The 21,467-nt window shown below is 37.6% G+C and overlaps 2 protein-coding genes across 2 annotated transcripts; one reads left to right on the forward strand and one right to left on the reverse strand.

The window, feature by feature from the left end:
- Positions 1–256: 256 nt before the first annotated feature.
- LOC143854527 (peptidyl-prolyl cis-trans isomerase CYP21-4-like) lies at positions 257–11,901 on the reverse strand. Its single transcript, XM_077364541.1, has 8 exons — positions 11,661–11,901; positions 11,058–11,262; positions 10,745–10,781; positions 10,546–10,596; positions 6,990–7,075; positions 5,041–5,178; positions 4,700–4,850; positions 257–694 (listed from the first exon to the last, which is right to left on the reverse strand). The coding sequence occupies exons 2-8, from the start codon at positions 11,207–11,209 to the stop codon at positions 608–610; spliced, it is 702 nt and encodes a 233-aa protein (XP_077220656.1). The 5' UTR covers positions 11,210–11,262; positions 11,661–11,901; the 3' UTR covers positions 257–607.
- A 5,991-nt stretch (positions 11,902–17,892) lies between these two features.
- Positions 17,893–21,032, forward strand: LOC143854853 (palmitoyl-acyl carrier protein thioesterase, chloroplastic-like). The gene is made up of 6 exons (XM_077364962.1): positions 17,893–18,282; positions 18,529–18,662; positions 19,464–19,577; positions 19,701–19,869; positions 20,349–20,417; positions 20,496–21,032. The coding sequence occupies exons 1-6, from the start codon at positions 17,893–17,895 to the stop codon at positions 20,823–20,825; spliced, it is 1,206 nt and encodes a 401-aa protein (XP_077221077.1). The 3' UTR covers positions 20,826–21,032.
- The last annotated feature ends 435 nt before the right edge of the window (positions 21,033–21,467 follow it).

A 21,467-nucleotide genomic window follows, 5' to 3' on the forward strand; every position in this document is an offset into this window, starting at 1 on the left:
CATGGGCCTGTAGATGTGCTTCTCATTGCACCACCCTCCCACTTCCAATGATAAAAGAGATCCCCATGGTTGTGGCCGAAGATTATTAAAAAGAAATTAACTATTGATTATTTTCAGCCTTGCGAATTACAAACTGCACGGGTTAGCATTTGCAACAGATTTACATTCCAGTCAAAATGAACCTCCTCTCATTGGGATTACTCATTTCTTGCTGATGACCAAAAACACAAGTAAATAAAGATGATGGTGAAGATGATTTACCTCAAAAAAGTCTGGAAAAAATATCACTAAATCCACAAGTTGGAAATGGCTGATTTGAAATCCTTCTTACATTAACAAAGCTTGAATCTCTATCCAAAGTTCATGACAACTGACGTAAAAATCAGAGAATAATACAAGAAGATATGAATAATAATACATTCACGTTTACTTCTACTCAGAACACAGCCCTTCAATCCATTCCAAACACAGCCCTTCTCCTCTGTTAAAATGACTCCAAGGAAACTTCACAGATATAGTGGGAAGCTTGGTAAAAAGACTCTGCAACATCAATTCTCAATGGACGAGCAGTCAAATATCGAAAGATTTACACAAGCATGAATAGAAATCAGAGCTCCCGTTTCAATGTGATACTGATGATCCCTATAGGTGACTTTGGGCGGAAATGTTCATCTGTATCAACCTCTTCAATTTCCTGAATAACATCCCATAGTAAGAACATAGTTGAAATTTTGGGCCGAAAGGCACATCATGAATTCGTGAACTTTACAATGATAGATGCCAGAACATCGAGGAGCCAGCCTCTTCGTAACTGTTTGCAGTATGTGATAAATAGCACTCATGGAGTAAAATTATGACAAGAAATTGAATAGAATATCAAGAGCATCCCTATCCTTGTAATTATTTGCAGTTATATAGAAGACTTGCACGTATTCACATTGTGTAAAGGTAGAGCAAATTCACTACCCAAAACCTCAAATAATTTTCATAGAAAAGCATTGGTACTTGTTTGTTTAATCTTGTAAGCAAAATTTTATATGCACTGTTGAATAAAACAAGTACACCGAAAAAATAGATAGCAATTGTGCCCATCACAAGAAAGTAGGTCTTATAGTCATTCCTAGGATCACTACCATAGAGAAAAGGAGAGCAAATTAAAAAAAAAAAGAAGACAAGAGAACAAAAAGGGGCAACAAGTAGTGGTGAATATCCAATAAATTCCCAATAATTTAAGTGTTTCAAATATATAATAATAGAATGACGGGGTGAAAAGAAATTGAAAAATGGAAAAGAAAATTCACTGCACACAAATTGGTGCAAAAACTACGGTTCGACGATCATTTCTGGGAACTTATGGAGTGTAAATAGGTTCTAATTTTAGTAAAAACAGCACCATATATTCTCATAAAAGAATAAACAACAAGTAGTAATAAAAAGACAGTTACATTTTCAAAAAGGATCAAAGCTTTTGAATTCTTCGACCAATACAATAGATTATAAATCAGGAAAATAAAGTCACTAATCAATAATAATAGGCTTCTAATCAGATCTATCAAACAAATCAGATCTATAAAAATGAACTTCCTAACCATGGCCCAAAGAAATCTAGAAGGGAAAAAGGGTAAGGGATAAATGTAGGGTATAGGGTTAAGGGGAATAAGGGTAGGCTGGTGAAGGCAGGCAATGATGTAAAACTAATGGATGAGGCTTAAGAACGTCAGAGAAATTTGTACCTGTGTCATGCATAGGGCCTTGGCCTTAGTCATCCAATGTAGGTAACCTCCAAGAAAATAGAGAGATAGCTCCAGTAGAGATGGCAAGGGGCTGATATCTGCCATGAAAATAAGAGATGGAAAGTAGGGAAGGAGGGAGTACGGGGGATGAACATAAGAAGGAAGGGATGGTGAGATAGATGGTGGAAGGTGAGGGGAGGAGGAGAAACGGAGAAAGTGTACCAGGTGAGGGGAGAGAAGAGAAAAGAGGATAGAGATGGGATAAAGTTATTTCTTCACGTTTTTCATAATTAAACCCTATTTGTACGTGTTCAAGATATTTATTAGAAGGGGTTAAGTTATTTAAGTGGTGGTGTATATTTTGACCATTAGGTTAAAAGAAAAGGCATTATAAGGGTTTTAAGAAAGTTTTTAGGGATTTAACCAATAGGAAATAAAATATAAGTGGTCTACGACTAAAAGGCTATAAAAGATAGGTGTTAAAAGGATAAGTACGGCATGAAAAAGGGGGTAAGGTGGGCCACATGCTGATGTGGGCGTCCCTCACATCCAGGCTAAATAAAATGGTAATAAATGAAAAACACATGTCCAATAGTTCAATAAAAAAAAACCTAAATCTAATGGTTAATGTCAATGAATCGGCATCACAAACATATCTCACTTTCCTCAATATCACCATCAGCAATCCCCTTGTTGTGGTCTTTTTCCGACACTTCTCTACATCAAAAAATTTAAACCGAGGCTCTTTTCTTGCATATATCTCTCAAATCTGGCCTCAATTGCTCGTTGTGGGTTGAGATCAACAAATCAAACAGGATGAAGTAGACAGTTTGCTTTGGGACAACAATCCCATGGGCATGGAATTTGGAGACGTTATGCCTAGTGAGGCACAAGGCTACTATAAAATTCGGGAATCAAGTGTAATGTAGTCGGGTGAAAATAGATGAAGTTTATAAGGCTGAAGTGGTCTTTCAATGCAGATTATGCTTAATTAAATTAAAAATATAAAAACTAAAATAAAAAGGAACACAATCCTGCCCCAAATCTCTAATTAAATCTCTACCTAACCCCCCTCTCTCATCTTACCCATGTTTTTTTTAATTATGAAAATGTGACTAGGTTTATTAAAGGAGAAAATCAAAATGGAATGACCTAGCTGATCATATAATGAAAGAATAGTATTTTCTACTTTTTTTTTTTTTAAAGATAACAGTTTATTTTATTCCCGGAAGGAAATTACACGAAGAAGGGAAAAGATGTCCCTGTGTAATACAGTGAATTACAAGAGATTCGCTCCTGGAGCATTAAATACAACATTCGGAACCGATAATCTCACTCCCTCCTTCGCTAAACGATCGGCCAGAGTGTTAGCTGTATGCCTTCGATGCGTTATCAACGGACGTATGATACCCATGAGATCTCGTATCTCATCAATCTCGTTTGCAAGCCGCCAAGGGCCAGGACCTTGATTCCTCGCCCATGCAATGACGTTGGTTGAATCACCTTCCACGATTAAGGGCCCCAAATTATGATTCCTAAACCAACGAAGCCCGAATAATAATGCTCTAGCTTCCGCCTCGTTCGCATCACATACACTCGCCGGTCCAGAAAATGTCATAATGGTGGTTCCATTAAAGTCACGAATTGCTCCCCCAAACCCCGCAGGTTCTGGATTTCCCATCGAGCTTCCATCAAAATTGAGTTTAAGAGTGCCCTCCGGCGGTGGTAACCAAATCGGCTTGATGGCCTTTACACCCCGCTTTTCCGCCATGACTGTGAATCCATTCCGCAATATATGTGATATTGAATATGGTACGCCCCCTTTACAGCTTGCCCATGTGAGAATTGCGATAATAATGGATAGGCATAAAAATCTAGGAGCCTTGCTCTGATCATTGAAAATTATGTTGTTACGTTCTATCCATAAAAACCATATTATTGCTAACGGAATAGCATTCCACATCTTCTGCCCCAAGCAGCCATGAAAAGCTCTCGTCCAGTTCATGAGCAACTCTGAAATGTTATTTGGGACACCCAACACATTCCGAAGAATCTGAGAATCCCCATCCATACCTCGTAGGAGTAAGGGCATAACAACAGCAGATGGTCAATTGATTCAGTGCTATTACAACATAGAGCACATCTGCTTGCCAACCGAACACTCCTCCTTTGAAGCCTTTCACAAGTATTGATACATCTGTACGCAACCAACCAAGCAAAAGCCGATATCCTCGGGGGTATATAGGGTAGCCATAAGCGTTTCCATTTGTTGTCCCGTCTATCTCCCATTGTTAATTTCAGGAAAAAACTTTTTACAGTAAAGCCCCCTTCAGAATCAGGTGTCCATATCCAGTTGTCCGATAAAGTATGGGATAAATAGGTGTTAGTTAAAAGATTGAGGAGAGATGTGAAAGATTCGATCTCCTCATCCTTTAGTTAAAAGATTGAGGAGAGGTGTTAGTTATAAGTAGTATTTTCTACTTATACCCTAATCGCAGCATGATATCTAAATCAGAGCCTACCCCTGCGGGCGCGACTGTCTCCCAAGCACCGCCGTCGCCACACACACACACACACCCCAAAAAAAAAAAATGAAACCCTAGATCAATGCCATAACCATGGCCACCAGAATATGGAGCTAGGCCGGGAAAACAACTCCATTTCATGAGTTAAGAGAGACTGGGCATAAGGTTGCCTAAGGCACAAATGACAAAGTCAATTTTCTTGTTGATATCAATTTTTGTCCTTCGGATATGCACTGGTCGCCATTTTTGCCTTTTGAAAGTTCAACCATCTGGGGGAATCCAGTCTCCCGGCTTAGCCCCCTCATGTGCATGTGCAGGAAATTGAGAGTACAAAATTGTTGGGGCAGAATTGACTAGCAATCCTCTGACAACATCAACATTCATCATCACATAGAATAAGGTAAACAGTAAGCACACATAGAAAAAACATGCACCAACTACCTGAACAACATCCTCCCCCTTGAGGACCCGCCCGAACACAATAAGCTTTTCATTTAAGTCTGGGATTGGTGCAGTTGTAATAAAAAGCTCAAATCCTTGGGTATCCCGTTTAGACTTAGACGTTCCAAGCATAAAAGCCTCATGTTTTGTACTGGATATATCAAATAAAAAAATCCATATCAGAAACAAAAGGAATCACCTAATATTAGCACTACAGAAATAAAGAAAGCACCACCTAAATAGATGAAGTTCTAGTTCCAAAGTAGCCATTTGCAATAACTGGTTTCGTTTTTCCAAGCTAATATGAAATAAACGAGAAATATAAGCCACAAGCAGCAAACCTTAGAGCAAGTTGACTATGAGGTTTTCCTCTCAATGTCCAATCCTCAGCAGCTCCATGTTTTTGTGGATCCCCACCTTGAATTACAAAATTCTTTACTACACGATGAAAAAGCATCCCTTTGAAGTATCCCTTCTGACTGCAACGCCAGTTAGGTTAGGTGTCTGTCAGGTTCTTTAAGAAGGTAATGGTTTACACAAATATAGGAACTCTGAAATAAATGGATTATGTTCATAAATGCTTTTGAACGCCGAGCATTACATTGACATGCAACATCAGGATTGTGTGTGTGTGTGTGTGTGTGTGTGTGTGTCAATTTTGCTTCATGTTTAGCTTGTGTATTTAATGCACATTAGTGTCGGGCTGTAAATTATCCCCTTCCCTCATTGGTCACACTAGAGTCGACACATCACCCATCTGTTTTGAGAAGCTCCTCGCTCGTATGCATTGCATTAGTCGTCTCTACGTAAATTACTAATTATTTATTTATTCATTGTCCATTCGGTGTTCAGTTCATGCTTCCAATTGTATGTTCATCTCTTTACATGGCAGCATAGGAGTCACCCACAAAAAGTACATCAGTTCATGGACAGTCTGGTCAGGTTACAGATGTCCAATGATCCAATTGCAACTGGATTACCAGCCACAATCACCTTCGGTACACATGATTCATAGATGGGTTAGATCACATCATGGTGATGTCTGTTGCCTGGGCAAAGAAGAAAATATGTACACATATTAATACCAGCAAACATCTACAGATCTCTATCGGCAGAATGGGGAGTAAGAGCAAACAAAAAAGAGTATGACCATGACCTAGACAACACAAAAATCTTTCAGCACTCGGACCCATCAAACCGGTACTATTTCACAAGTACTGAATGATGATACACAACCAAGACAATTAATGAACTAAGAACGCACGGTAAGCTACAATCCAAAAAAAGTAAGCACAGTAATTCATTACATTTCATCAAAGACCAAGGTCATGTGTCATTCTCTATCCATTATTATTATTATTATTTATTTTTTATGACATAGGGAACTCTCCACTGCTTTGAAAGTTGGAACTGTAGCGGCGGGGTTGTGGTTTAGAATCCATTTATAACTCTAATGAAGGCAGGCCTTGGAAACCTCAGCCCAGTGGGTGTTGGTGGAGTTTTTAGGGATAGTGATGGCTGCATTTTTTTTTCATTTTCAAGTTGATTGCCCACGACTTGTTAAGAAGAGATGAGATCACTACACTTCGGTTTGCTCACTTTCTTCAGTTGCTTGGAGGGAAAAAAAGGTTGAGAACGATTCTTAGAACATGAACTCTTGGCCTCATGGGAGAATTCACCAGGAGACTCCCTAGAGATATAGACGAAATCAGCGATATGGTTAAAAGGCAGGACATCGAGTTTACCCACAGCCCCAGATGAGCTAATGATCTAGCTGACAAGTAGGCTAAATCAGGTGTACATAGATCACAAATGTATTCAGGGATTTTGCAGCCCAGTGACTAGTTTAATTTTTATTTTGATTCTTAATAAATTTTTATCGTCTTTGTAAATTTACAAAACACACTAATGGTTAAGAGCTTTAGAAAAGTGCGATAATTTATCAGCACCCGATATTGCATGCTCAACAAAAGCATACATGATGCCACTAATATAAATTAAATATTTCTGGAGAAGGACCTGTAAAACAGAACCTACCATGTGCAAGGATAAATACTCATACTGTAACAATGTGTGTGTTTGTGGTGGGAGGTAGGAGGGTGGGTGGCGGGAACAATTTGGAGTCATATTTAATCAATGAAAATAAAGTTTTGAACTAATGAAAAAAAGTAGTAATATGTGTGCTTGTGTACAGAAGGAGAAAGTAGTCGACTAATAGTTGAAAAACAAGAAATGGGGGTAATCACAAGCTACAAATAAAGAGAGGTCAGTTAAAGTTTTCAATACTCACCACAAGTCGAGGAATTTGTCCACAATCTCAGGAGAAGCATCCTTGTAAAGCTCAACAGCTATCAAACCTTTGGAGGTATTTAGAATCTAATATGTCATCATGAGAACAGAAAAAAAGTGAACTACAGTGATGGACATAAAACTCCAAAGAGATGAATTAGCTGAACGAAAAGTTCAATATAATAAGAAGCATAAAAGCAACGAATCAGATGTCATCCAACACCAACTTTGCATTGCCAAGAAAATGAGTACAAATAATCAAATAACATGTCAAATGCTAAACTTAAACTTCCTAAATAGCAAAGTAGTAATTGTGTGTTCACTGGGAATCTAAGAGTTGCACATTGGCGAAACAACAATATCCAAAGTATCGTGAAGTGCATTAGACCAAGTGCATGAAATGAATCCTTTGTATACAGTGATATTGATGCAGAATGTGCGGCTTGGATCAAATCTTTTATTTTTTATCTTCTATTTTCGTTATTTTATTTTCAGTAATTTTTTAGGGCGTCAAAACTTGTCTATTTAGCTTGATTTTGGTATTTTTAGAAAGGTTTTTCGAATACCTATCTAAAGAGCCCAAGATTATGCAATTTGGACTTGATTTGGCTAAGTTATAGGCAATTTTAGGATAAGGTAAGTGTTTATTACGGGATTACTATTTTAGGATTGTCTTAGAGATATTTCTTGCTTTTATTTATGCTGCTTTAGTTAGAAGATTAAGAATAATGGTTAGGCAAGTATTTAGGGTTGCTATTCTTGAGCTTTGACTCTCTATATTATGTAATGGCATGAGGAAAGAAAGAGAGATTTGAATAAAGTTTATTCTTAGGATATCACTTGTGAAGAGAGCATTGGCTCTTTCACGTGGGTGAAGGAGCTTCGCTCCTTTCACGTGTTATATTGGAGCTTTTCTCCAAACCGTGGCATGGGTTTTCAAGCCCCCACGAGATTATTTTAGTCACTTCTTGTGTCGATCTTCATCTTGGTGTTGCCGCTCTCACGCTCCCTGCGTCAGATATGTTACCACTGGACTTCTTTTAAATATTTAATACGAAATATTATAGGATGACAAACCTAAACGTAATGCTAGAATGGTGGTTTCACCACCCAATGGGAAATAACAGTGGAATGAAGGCTCTAGCTTCTTTTTTCTCCTCCACAGTGCGAAGCATCTGGAAAGAAAGAGATGCAAAATCTTTTTCTATTAACCTTTCTAGTGTTAGAAATGCAATTTAAAGGAATTATTCTTGAGGCCTCTGAAAATGCGGATATTCAGATATGCTTTGATGGAATCTATTTGTCTATTTTGATACAGGTTTGGATGGATTGATGTAATGAGAGCCATATTATTATAGTACAATTCCCAAGACCACAGTTTATGTAGCCGAAACTCAACTTCAATGACAGCAGGATTCCCATAACACCGACTAGACTGGAGCATCATGCCCGTTTTCGTGGTGTGATTATGAAAGTCAAAGGGACTTTATTCATGCAATTGAGGTAGTGGTTACAGTTGTAACAGAACTTCTCTTAAGAAACAAGTAAACAAGAGCAAGACTAAAGTAGTGGCCAAAGAAACCCTTCCCATCGCTAAAGAATACAACTCTGAATCAGCCTTGCAATGCAAATGCACCAAAGCAACAACAATTGGACACGCAAATCTAGAATTTGCTCAGATCCACTAACCTGCGAGGTCAAATTACAACATTACTCTCCCATCTTATCACATTCAGATAGTCACCCTCAGTCGAATTGGAACCTGGAAAAATGAGAATAGTATATCCACTTACGAAACCTTTCATGTTCACAGACTGCGAATAAATCAAGCCCCCACCCCCACCCCCACCCCCACCCCCTAAATGATCACTAATGACTCCAACACTAGCCAGTCCCAGCTTGTCCAAGGAATATTAATCAAAATTAAGCTTGATTTGATTGCCCAGTGAACGATATGAACTACAACACCCTGGCCACCATCTATGTCCTTTAAGGCTTTAACCAAGTTTTCCATGGGAGAACAAACCAATACATTATGTACGGGATAAAATGGTTCATATTTCAAAAGGAGATTAGTGCCCGTGTACAAGTAGGAACTATCATCCATTTAAGGAAAATTTAGTCATTTACTATCAGACCATTACAAATCGGGTATTAGTGTAATTTACAACTATTATTGGTATTTAGATAGAAGAAGGTATTAGGTGCTTTTTGCTCTCTAAAAATCTCCATCTCCTTTTTTTCCTTCAACTGCAATGAGTGATATGGCAATTTTCTGAAACGATACGAGTTTATCTTGCACAAAATCTCATCGTAAGACACAATTGGACTTTTTAGAAACTTATTTTTTTGAATAAATTCAGAATAGATTTTGCAAAACGATATTCTTGCATCATAATTAGTGTGCAGCATAATAACCAGCATTCCAGATATAAGGGTCTTTCGAATAAGGTTAAATATATATATATATATATATATATATATATATATATATATATATATATATATATATATATATATATATATTTTAACAAAGAACAGAAGTTACCAAAGAAGAAAATAATACAAATTTACGTTAGAAGTAGTGGTTGCCCCACATACAAAGAGCCACTACTGGTGCCCACTTTTGTTAAACTATGAGCCAACTCACTGGCAGCTCCAGGAAAAGGTTAAATAATTTATTGAATAAAAATAGAAGAGTTGTGAACTAGTAATGGAAGAAATGCACACTTTCCCAGAGCTTGTACTTTTCTGTATGTCTACTAAATTAGGAATAATCTTCTCAAAATTGAGTCAAATTTCTCCTTGGTAGTATTTTGTACATGTATCTTCTCTAGTAAAACTTGGGCAACATTGACCTTGGTCAAGGGTACTCTCATCATTTGACTGTAACTCAATTGGCATAAATAAACTAGCATGCTTATTACCATCGGCCACAAGTAATTATTAAATTATGTTTCTTAGATGAGAAAAGTGTTCCTGAGCACTAGCTCAGATAAGCTTATCTGAGCTAGAGCTCAAAAACACATGTGGCCCCACATTTTTGGGGTGATCCAAACCATTCATTTGGAAGGCCCTTCCATGGATAGGGTGTGTACCAAAAATCAGCCCTATGGCATCATCCTAACCCTGCCATTTGTGGAGGGAAAAAATGGGCAGAAACATGGACACACAGTGCCTGTCCATTTTCCCCTCCACCTTTGATTGGGTTACGATGATCCTATCGATCTGATTTTTGGTACACACCCTATCCATGGAAGGGCCTTCCAAATGAATGCTTTGGATGCCCCCAAAAATGTGGGCCCACATGTGTTTTTGAGCTAGAGCTCAGATAAGCTTATATGAGCTCTAGCTAGCTTATCTGAGCTCTAGCTCAGGAACACTTTCCTCTTCTTAGATTTATCAAACGAAATACCAATTTGTCATTTCTACAGGCCAATAAAATCGAGTAAACCAGAAGGTAGCATCCTACAAATTCTAGCTCTAACAAGATATATATTTCACTGAACCAAGAAACAAGCTTGCTACCGCTAACCTACACATGTGGAGACACTTACAGCATAACTAGGAAGATCAAATTTCTTCAAGTCACCAAAAGCTTCAACATCCTATATCACAAAAGTAACACAATTTAACAAAAGAAAGTACTAAAGTTAACAAATGTTGCCTAGATAAACAAAAAATATCACATATATTTACACCATATAATTGAGAGGCAACCAAAGATAATTCAAAAAATAATATAAATGAACCCACCTCAAAGTTCTGGAAGCCATTCATTTCGTTTTTTGACCTGCAAATAGGACCGCCATTAGTCAATAGAACAGCTCCAAACATTTATTGTTAAATCCGAAATGATATATCAAATTCAAAACATAATTTTCCCGTATTTGCGAAGTTCAACATATTAAAACTCAAAAAAACGTGCATATGCTAAAGGCAATCAACATGTGAGAAATACCCAATTAATCCAAAAGCTTAAGCTGTTAGAGTTGGTATTATTTAATCATTTATACTTCAACAACATATATTTACATCAAATAATGATCAAACAGTGATCTTCACCAACCTTTGAGACCAATGCCTGTATGCCGCGACGAACGACAATACAATCAAAATAACGACTAAATTGCAAGTAATAATAGTAGTCAAGCTGATTCGAGTTGGACCCTTCTTCTTTTTGCTCTGAAGTAGTAATGCCTGAGGTTTAATTCTCGCCATTATGATGAAGAACTCTGCTCCCTCAAACGATAGTTTCTAAAATCTCCCTCGACCTAATTAAAGCAAATAAAATGATGTAATAAGTTCATTGCATAGTGTTTTATATTATAAAACCTAGGGTTTTGCATAACAAAACCTCAGGAATCATGTTATAAGATAATCCATCAATATTAAACCCTAATGAGTCGAAATTTCAACAGATCTGGTATTGTAATATACGAGAGAAACAGAAGATTAGGGTATTTTGAAATCAGATATATGAATATCGAATTGAAATTAGGGTATTTTCATATTTTGAAATCAGATGTATGAATATCAACAGAAGATTAGGGCAAATCAGAAAACAATATTCAATTGAAAAGACAAAAAACAACGTCAAGAAATAGGGTTTTACAGAAAGAGAATCTAACAAAAGCAGATTAACTTTGGAAAATTAAAGAGAAATTCAAACCTTGTATAGGGTAATTGCTCTGGATAGTACCGTCTATGCGAACCCTTCTTTTGAATTAAAAGTGATTTCGTGTTTGTCTTTAACACGTGCGGCATCACCGTGCATCATAGTGGGACCCGTGCGCCTAGGTTAGTTGGGGAAATGATATATTTGCCCTGTTTTCTTACTTGGGACAGCCCCAAGCCCCCTCTAGCGTGGGTCGGGTCTAAACCGTCAACCGAACCCGACCTGACTCTCAACCCAATGAAAGCTAACCCGACCCGAGTATGGTGATATCTTTCCGCTTTAGGTTTTTATGTACTAAAAATAACAAAACAGAAAAATGGTAAAAAAAATTTTAAAATTTCAGGTTTTGATGCAGGTCGGGTCAACCCAAATCCGAACCTAACCCCTACCGACAACGGGTTTGGGTTAAACCTGACCCGAGTTGCATCCCTACGAGTCTAGCGTAGAAGAGTAGTCATAAATACACTAGAGGGGAATGTCCCGCGTAGGAAAAGGGAGTGAATATATCACTTCTGGTTAGTTAATGATAAAAATGGAAAGATTTCTGATTGTTATGAGAAAGTGGAAGGAGAGACGTGGCGGAAAATTAATTGTAAATTTGAGTCTAATATAATCAGTTCTGGACTGACAATCGGTTCTCAAAATAAAATACAAATATGGCCTTAAGATTTCTTTTTCTCTCTGGGTTGTTGTGATTCGTTTCTCATGTTATTTTCCATCGTAAGCCCACCAATGAGGGTTTCTCTGTTTGATCAATCTTCCATAAGCTCGTTGATGTTGGTCGTTCCTACTTTTCATGGAAGAAGGTTTGATTTGTTCTTATTCTCTGCCTAAAGTTCAATCATGCATGTGGCCCATGGTATCACAAAAAAAATAATACTAATTTGAATAGATTAATGCGCCAAAATTAAAAACTTACTCCTTTGAATCAAATAATGCGTCAAAAATTAACTTGCTAATTGGTATTCCATGTGCATGGAGGGACAATATATCATCATTCTATTCGTCGCAAAAAGGGTTTTTATAATGATTTGGTCCATCATCTTTGGCTGGTTGAACGTCGATTGGGTTCAGGTGGCTTTTATCTGTAGCATCATGGAGTCTTAGAGTAGTAGCAAATTGGAACTTTAAGTAGGGTGTTATGGGAAGTGGTTCCTTTTGTGTGAAACAACCAATTAATCCAAAAGCTTAAGCAGCTGGAGATGGTGTTATTTAATCATTTATACTTCAACACTCCTCCTCACGTGTGGCCCCTCTTTTTTGGGGGGTTGGCCTTACACATAGACTTTTAATATCGAGTTGTGAGATTCTAACACAGGAACCTGTTGCTAATTACTCCAAAAGTAGTTGTTTCACATGGTATGATCGTACTAGTTGAATACTTGTGTAATAAATTCCTCGAATTGGTTTGCCATTTCTATAAAGGATATAATTTTCAACTCGGAATTTCACATTATCTCTTTCTTGCAATAGATCATGGGGAAAAAGCGTTGCTAAATTGATACCATCAGCTATTTCATATGTGACTACGGGTCGAACAGAAACAAAATACTTTTTCTTGGTAGGGGTGATCCGTTGGACATAGATCAAAATTTTTAATTTTTTTATTCTTTGGAATTTTTTTCCCGTTCCTAATGGTATCAAGATGCAGCTGTGCCGGGAGATCTTATCTGTCCCTCCAGGAAAATGGATATCTCCAGAAAAGATTTGCAATTCAATCCTTTTTTTTTTCTCTCCACTCGGACTAATCCACCTACGCGGCTTCTTGTATTTAAAGAGCAGCAAAGGTCCTGGATTCAAAACTCCTTGATATTTTTTTAAAAAAAATCCAAATGTAATGGCCAACACAAAAGACGGGCCACATGTGCCACGTGTAGGCCAACCCTAAAAAGAGGGGCCAACTAATTAGTCCAAAAATGGCCACACTTTTGCGATGCTGTGAGGTATATAGTTGGAGAGAAATAGCCACACTTTCGAGGGCAAGGCTTCTTCTATGACTATAATTACTTCATGAATAGAGACTTGCTAGTTAGACAGCCGTGAGAAGTATGTTTTGGGGTTATTTGCCCGATGTGATCCTTTGAAACTTATGATAGGAAGAATTCCAAAGTTGAAGTCTTCAAATAGGTGGGCTCCTCCTTCCCACAATATCATCAGGCTAAATTTTGATGGTCCATTTGCCCTATCCAAAGCAGGGCATTTCACAACTGGTCTGTCGCATGTCAGACCAGCCACCTCGTGAATGAAGAAAATAGCTTAAGGCTCCAAATAATAAAATTTACCAAAAGTATAAATAAAATGCTAACACGCTTAGAACTCATCATTTGACCCAAATTCCTTAAAAAATGGATTCAAATGCCTCAAAATCTGCTAAGATAGAAATTTATAAAACTGAGTAAACGTGATTAAAAAATTGAAATTTGATCATTGAAATTACCTTTTTCGTGATCTTCTAAGACTCGAACCGACCCTGTTTTTGTTGTATTACTTGTGGAGACAATTCCTAGTTTCCAACAACATTTCACAGATCCGATGGTTGGATCAAAAGTTATGATCAGTTAAAGCTTTTGATCCTTCGACTTGACTTTTGATTCTAGTCTTTCAGAAACTAATCCAGAACCAATTCCACAGCACTATCACTCTTAGTAATAAATTTGTATATCTGATTCTATAAAATTTTAAGGGATTTGCTAGGCAATTTCGCGGCTCACTTTTGCACGAGAGAACATTCACACAGGCTCACTTTTTAGCAGATTTTGTCTTATTCATTTAATTCATCTGTCCTCTCCTGTGAAAGTGAGCTGCGAAATGGCTTTCCACAAATTTGCCCCGCGAATCCCAAATTTTAAAATAAAAAAGGTGAAATGCAACCCATTCAATATTTTGTTTTTATTCCTACAATCCAAATAAAGAAATCCAAGACTCATCTTCTCATTTTTCACGTCGTTAAAACCAATTCTAGAGTTTTAACGCGAAGCTCGTTACTGCCAAGGTTAAAATAGGCTGCTTTGTCTTCTATGCATAAACGAAAAGGGAAATGATAGGCCTTTCCACACAAAGTATGAGTATGCAATGATTTTTGTACCGTTGTTTTTTAAACTTTTTGAACCATCCAATTTGCACCCTACAGTATGAATGGTTAGGATCACCTAGATGAGAAGATCTTTGAGGCATGACAAAGTAGGGGCTAACTAATGAATAGTTTTAACCTTTAAAAAAATTTATTCCCTTCCTATACTTTTGAGAGTGTATATTCTATCTGTACGTACCTGCAAGTACCCCAAAAAAGCCTCAGCCGTGCCCGCATTATTGGATGATCCAAATCGTTTATTTTTTGAAAGATTAGGATCATCCTAATACTCAACGCTCATGAAAGTTCTCTACTTCTCTTTGACCCACACCAATACAAGTAAGCCGCGTCTTACTTTTGTTTTTTTTTATAGGTAAGCTGGGGTTAGGCATCCCCCATCAGCTTATTAATATAAAAAAGAAAGATATACAATCAAGAGCACAAAGAACCATCCTTATCCTTAGAGATCATAACAAAAGAACAGTGGGAACAAATGATCTCAGGCGATCCAAATTCTTCAAACTAACCCTAGAGAGAGTAACTAAGGGGAACGGGGAGAACAATGAGTTTCCAATAATCGGATGTAGCTCAACACTCAATGTGTGGATGCTGAGTTACATAATCGGCGAGCTTGATGGGCGCATGTTGGGATCTCTGGAAGCATCTTAGGCAAGGAATGTAGGGTTGTGTCTCACTTAGAGAGGAAAAGGAAGATATGAAAGCCATGTTTGACAGCCATGAATTTTTTTTTAATGGAACATTAGTTTAATCATGTGGTGAGGGGTGGAGAGGGTGAGAGAAGGAGACTTGAGAGGGGCATGACCGCATGAGTGAGGAGAGCATGTGAAGTGTTAAAAAATAGGGGAAAATCATATTTTGAGTGGAGAATGACTTTTCCTTATTTTCAGCCTTTTCTTACACTCACCCCTCAGTCAGTCCCTTTAAAGTCTCTCCCAGTCCCGCCCTGCCTCACCATTGGGTAAGCTAATATTCCATGGGAAAAAAATTCACGGTTGCCAAACACAGCCGAAGAGTAAAAAAATTTCAACATTCGCTTTGAATGATCCAAAAAACTGGATTCATTGTACTATGAAGGAATTTGATGATGATGGCACGCGCATATGATTCAACAGACAAAATATTTGAATTGTTTACTTTTTTTCCTCCATTCTTTTCAGGGGTAGGTAAGCAAGAAGTTGGACCCCTAAGGCCCTGTTGTTTTGGATTTTGAGTCCAACACTGATTCTTTGCAAAGTTGAGTGTTTGGTTTGCAATATTAAATCAATTTTGGAGTCAAATCAATGCTACACTTAAGCAATAAATGTACTTCGATTGGAGCCCAAACTCAATCAACAAGACAACAAACACCCAATTTTGCCTAGAATTGGTTTTGGACTCAAAATCTATCATGAAAATCTAAAACAAACGGTCTAATCTCTGTGTGAATTGCATTCTAGCTCGAAGCTTGATAAGAAATCCTATGCTAGTTTCTTCTTAGAAACATCTATAGGCTGCTTATGTTTGGATGGTTACTAAGTGGGCATGTGTGATATTGTGCGCACAGGCTCAATTAACTGATTTTTGGACCATTTTCGCCGAATCCCGTCTCTAGGCCTATTTGACAGCAAATCTAGCACATAGTAGTCCTCTTCACTGTTTCAGAATGCAGATGCGGGTCAAAACGCGGCCAAAGTAAATCCTGGTTGACTCGGCGTGAACTGGCCAAGTACTCAGTTGATGCGGCCGTGTACTTCGTTAGCAAGGTCAAAGGAGTTTTGATTGATCGTGCAGGGCAAAATGTGAACTTGGAGAAGAGGAATACTTTCTGTCTGATACATTGCTGATATATGGTTGTTAATCAAGAGTGTCTAATTGAAAGGCAAAAACAACCAAAATTTCTGGTTTTACGAAAGAATAGGGTGAGATTTCTCAGTTTGAGAGAACCCCATATTGGCGTTTCTTGAAAAAAGATGGGATTCTTATTCGAACCCCACCAAGAAAATCACAAACTGATAAGAAGCTATAAAAGTTAAGATAGGATACAAACCCAAATTAGAAGAGGCTCTCAGCAGCTGTACACATTTACGTTTCTCTCAGCACGTCTTATGCTGTTTGAGGGTATGAAGATCTGAGCTCTATCAGGATTTGTGTTATACTATATATTGTTTTGTTGTAACTTTTAGCTCTTTCCCTCTCTCAGAGCTTTGTGCTACTCCTTGGCCCTTCTTACTGGGAAAATGCCAATCCCGCTTATTACGCCAACTCATTCATGGTTTTAAATTTCGACCAAAATCCGAAATTTTGGGTTTCGGTCAGGACCGACACCAAAACAGCTAATACCCAAAACGGTATTTTATTTCGCCGAAATTTTAATTTCGATCGAAATTTCGGTTTCCTGCAATTTTGGACCGAAATTTTAGGAAAAATTATATTTTATTCATTATTTAATATTTCCTTGAATTTTGCCCGAAATTTCAGGCGGGATTAAAAAATGGCTTCTTTGATTTTGTCAGATTTCAGGCGTCAGAAACCGGTACCGAAACCGAAATTTAAAACCATGTTCTCATTCTCTGGTCCGTGCTAATCCTGCTTATTACATGTACCATAATATAAATTAGCCGGACCCGAAAAATCATCTCGGCAGGAAGATCCTAACCCTCTGATTGCAGAGGTGGGTTAGATGATTTTCGAGGCAGGGCCTATTTATGTTATAGTTCAACAAAGGAATGGTTTAGATCATCTAATGAAGTGGGGCCCCCACTGTATTTTCTAAAAAATTATGCATGTAGACATTATTTAGGAAAAGTCCAAATCCAAGCACATAGAACATGAGAAAGGAACTGATGTCTTCCCTTCAGCGCCACCATCCCCACGTACATCTTTGTTCTTCCCACAGCCAAGGCCAAAACTAACCCCTTTTTTTGTCCAAACACCTATCGGTGGTTCCTAGGCTTCCTCATTAGAAACCCCATTCTCTCAACAACACAAGACCTTGAACAACTCATCTTTCTATGACAAAAAAATAACCTCCTTTTGTCTTTCCACTAAAGATCCCTTGACCCCTCCGCCACCTTCAAACAACTCTTACCACACCTATAAGAACATCACCTTACCCATCTCCCCTTTTCAATTCCTTCCTTTCTTCTCTCTTTTGCAATGGCATCTCTCTCCTCCCATGCCTTGTTATATCCTCCCAAATGCTCCTCTACAAGAGAAAATGACCCAACAAACCACAAACAGAAAATGAACTCTATCAAAATAAATGGTAGTAGTGTAACTACAACCAAAGTTGATGGCCTAAACCAGTCAGTTGGCGCCTCTGCCAATGGTACTTTCACTTCCGTTGCGCCTCTAATTGAAACCGGCTATGCCGACACCAAAACAGATCGTCAAAATATCCCGACAAAGAAGCAACTCGTTGATCCTTTCCGACAAGGGCTCATCATTGAAGGTGGTGTTGGCTATGGACAGACCGTCGTGGTACGGTCCTACGAAGTTGGGGCTGATAAGACTGCAACCTTAGAGACTATCCTTAATCTTCTTCAGGTAATCTTCTAGCTCTTGTTGTTATCTCTTGTTCTTATCTTTAGATTCATCAGATAATGAAATGGTGATCAAATCTATCCATATAGAGAGAGAAATTTTAAAAGAGCTTTGTAATAGTAGGGTATTTTATGTCCATGTTGTCATCTCCTATACTTATGTTCTGGGGTATTTTATGTTCACGTTGTCATCTCCTATGTTTAGTTTCCTATGCAAATCTTTTATTCTTTGGTTATTCTGAGCATGTAGGAAACTGCCTTGAACCATGTATGGATGTCGGGTCTCCTCGGCGATGGATTCGGCGCAACCCATGGCATGATGAGAAATAACCTCATATGGGTTGTAACAAGAATGCACGTCCAAGTTGATAGCTATCCCATCTGGTGAATTCCATCATCATCATCATCATAATTGTTGTTTTTTGTCTGTAAACTTATACAAGTCTTCTGGTTCTCAATTCAATTCTAACGAGCATCTCGTTTTTCTTTTGGAATGGAATGTTTCAGAACTCTGCTCATCTTTGTGTTCCATTTCAAAAAAGATGTGTCACAAATTTTCAAATTTAGAATAAAAAATAGAAAGATGAGAACAAATAGAAAAAACTAAAGCGAAATATAACTACATATTTTGTTAGACCTACTATTTATTTATAATCCACCTAAAAAGAAGGTTTATATTATTGTTAGGGAAGTGATAAATCCGCCCCTTTTGATTACTTGGGACACCCAGCAGCAGTGTATCAATGATTGCAGAGGGGCTGATGTACTTCACGTCAGAAGGATTCAATGGGGCTGATTGGCATGTACACTGCTGCTGGGTGTCCCAAGTAATCAAAAGGGGCAGATATATCACTTCCCTTATTGTTAAACTCCCTCATTTGTTTGAAGACGGTTTAGTCAACTGAGTAAGCCCTCAAGGCAATTAACATTCTAGAAAAAAACGGTAAAGGAAATATAAAAGGAAAAACCAGAATAGACCAGAGCAAATTGGAACAACCAGAATATCCGAAATTGACCAAAACAAAGGCCAATACATTCATGTATTTTGTTCAGAACGGAACGGAAATGAAAACTATGCTACCTAATCATTTCATCACATTGTCTACTCTTTTCTAGACTCTCATATAGCTTGAACATATGTCCAAAACCCTAACCTGCAAACTCCATGTACTTCTGGAATTGTAGGGGAGAAGTACTGGAGATCGACACATGGGTAGGAGCATCGGGGAAGAATGGAATGCAAAGAGATTGGCTGATACGAAGTCACTTGACTGGGCAAGTGTTTGTTCGTGCGACAAGGCATGACTCTTGAGTACTTTTTCTTTTTTTTTTACTCTTGATTACATGTATTCTGCCTTTGTTTTTCCTTACTGATACTTTATTTGGCATCTGCTGATCTCTGAAGAAGTTGAACATGTGCAGTACCTGGGTGATGATGAACCAAGAAACAAGGCGCCTATCTAAAATGCCGGAGGAGGTGAGAGCTGAGATTTCGCCTTGGTTTATCAACAGGCAAGCAATCCAAGAAGATATCACAGAAAAAATCATCAAGTTGGATGATAAGGCTAAGTATGGAAATTCTGACTTGAAGGTAAACATTGGACTACTCTTTCATAACTTCGTACTAAAGTAATCTTTGTGATTAAGTTAGAGAGCTTTCAACTCGTGATTCATCTGTATCATTTTCAGACACCAATTAAATATTTAGAAAGACCGCCACCTAAAAGAATACTCCATTGAGTTTTTCAAGTTCAAAAAGATTGTGTAGACTGATTAATCAGCTTTTCTTCAAGTACACGATTTGAAATTTTCAAGTGCGCAATTGAGTTAATTTTATTACTAAGCACATAACTTTTTTGAACTCTATGTCACCATTTGGACTCTTCAGAACTTTGCCTCTCGCTACAACTCTCATTTCCAATTACTAAAATAAATTTGAATTCCTCCAAGAAAGAAGTAAAAATTATATCTTATTGGTTCCAACCAACATTCTTTTTTCATTTTCACTCAAAATATCATTTATTGATTCTATTTTATGGTCACTAAATAATGCAATTTTGCATGTTGCAGCCAAAGAGGACTGACTTGGATATGAACCACCATGTCAACAATGTTAAGTATGTCAGATGGATGCTAGAGGTAAAAGCTGTAAAGACACATTGTTATTAGTCACTAACTTAGGGTCAATCTAAATAATCTGAATTATTTCTTCTCCAGGCAATTCCTGACTTGTTTTTTGAGGGTCACCAACTTTCTAGTATCATTCTAGAATACAGAAGGGAATGCGGAAGTTCAGATATAGTGCAGTCCCTTTGTGAACCTGATGAAGGTGCAATCCATGAAGAAGAAAATGATATGAATCTACTCAGAGGATTTTCTTTGACACCACAAATTCTTGGGGGCCATGGACTCTTGGGTTCCTTTGATAAATGGCCATTAAGGTATACACATCTACTCCAAATGAAAGGGGAGTCCAAAAATGAAGAGATTGTTAGAGGAAGGACCACATGGAGAAAGAAGCTCTCCACCAAGCCATTTTCAACTTAGTGAATTATATAGAATTAGCAGAAGGGTTTAAGCAAGTTGGGTTCTTCAATTCAGCTCAATATTTCCACTGACGTCAAGTTGTAAAGATCCCTATTTTGCATTATTGCATGAAAGTGTCCAAATAAAAAAAGTGGGTGGTGTATGTGAATGGAAGGAATGCAGACAAAAAAGAAGGCTTAAATTTTAGAAGCGACGAATTTAGAGGTTAGAAGCTGTGATCAGGTGGTCGTGGTGGAAAATGGCTGTGGTTTTGAATTATCCTATTTTCTTTCACAAAAAGGCTTTACCAGCCAAATATTCATTATTAAAGTAATGGTTGCAACTTGCAAGTGATGAATTGGGTGTATTCTGTATTCATCTTCATTTTAGTTGAGCTGAATGGGATATACACTGTATTTTGGCGTGTATGCCATTTACTACTGTTTTGTCATTTAAACAAAAAGGGTTTTTTCCAACAAGTCCCTAATTAGTAAAATGCTCTTCCAATTAATCACAAAAAATCTTGTGTTCTCTAAAAAGTTACGATTTTAGATTTTCTTTTCCAAAACATCTCTCAGACTGATTTTCATTGCATTCCACTTATATTGTTTTTAAAATTACAGTTTTAACCTAAACTTTTTGTTAACTTTACTACCGATTTTC

Source organism: Tasmannia lanceolata, unplaced genomic scaffold (genome assembly GCF_043159265.1).
Source record: "Tasmannia lanceolata isolate RefF3 unplaced genomic scaffold, GAP_Taslan_0.1 ptg000020l, whole genome shotgun sequence".
In the NCBI taxonomy this organism is placed as follows: Eukaryota; Viridiplantae; Streptophyta; class Magnoliopsida; order Canellales; family Winteraceae; genus Tasmannia; species Tasmannia lanceolata.

Coding starts and splice junctions, on each gene's coding strand:
- LOC143854527 (XM_077364541.1), bottom strand. CDS start 11,209: ATGGCGAGAATTAAACCTCAGGCATTACTACTTCAGAGCAAAAAGAAG. Junction 4,851..5,040: donor CATAGTCAACTTGCTCTAAG/GTTTGCTGCTTG, acceptor TGATATATCCAG/TACAAAACATGAGGCTTTTA. Junction 695..4,699: donor AGGGGGAGGATGTTGTTCAG/GTAGTTGGTGCA, acceptor GATGTTATTCAG/GAAATTGAAGAGGTTGATAC.
- LOC143854853 (XM_077364962.1), top strand. CDS start 17,893: ATGGCATCTCTCTCCTCCCATGCCTTGTTATATCCTCCCAAATGCTCC. Junction 18,283..18,528: donor CTATCCTTAATCTTCTTCAG/GTAATCTTCTAG, acceptor CTGAGCATGTAG/GAAACTGCCTTGAACCATGT. Junction 18,663..19,463: donor GTTGATAGCTATCCCATCTG/GTGAATTCCATC, acceptor CTGGAATTGTAG/GGGAGAAGTACTGGAGATCG.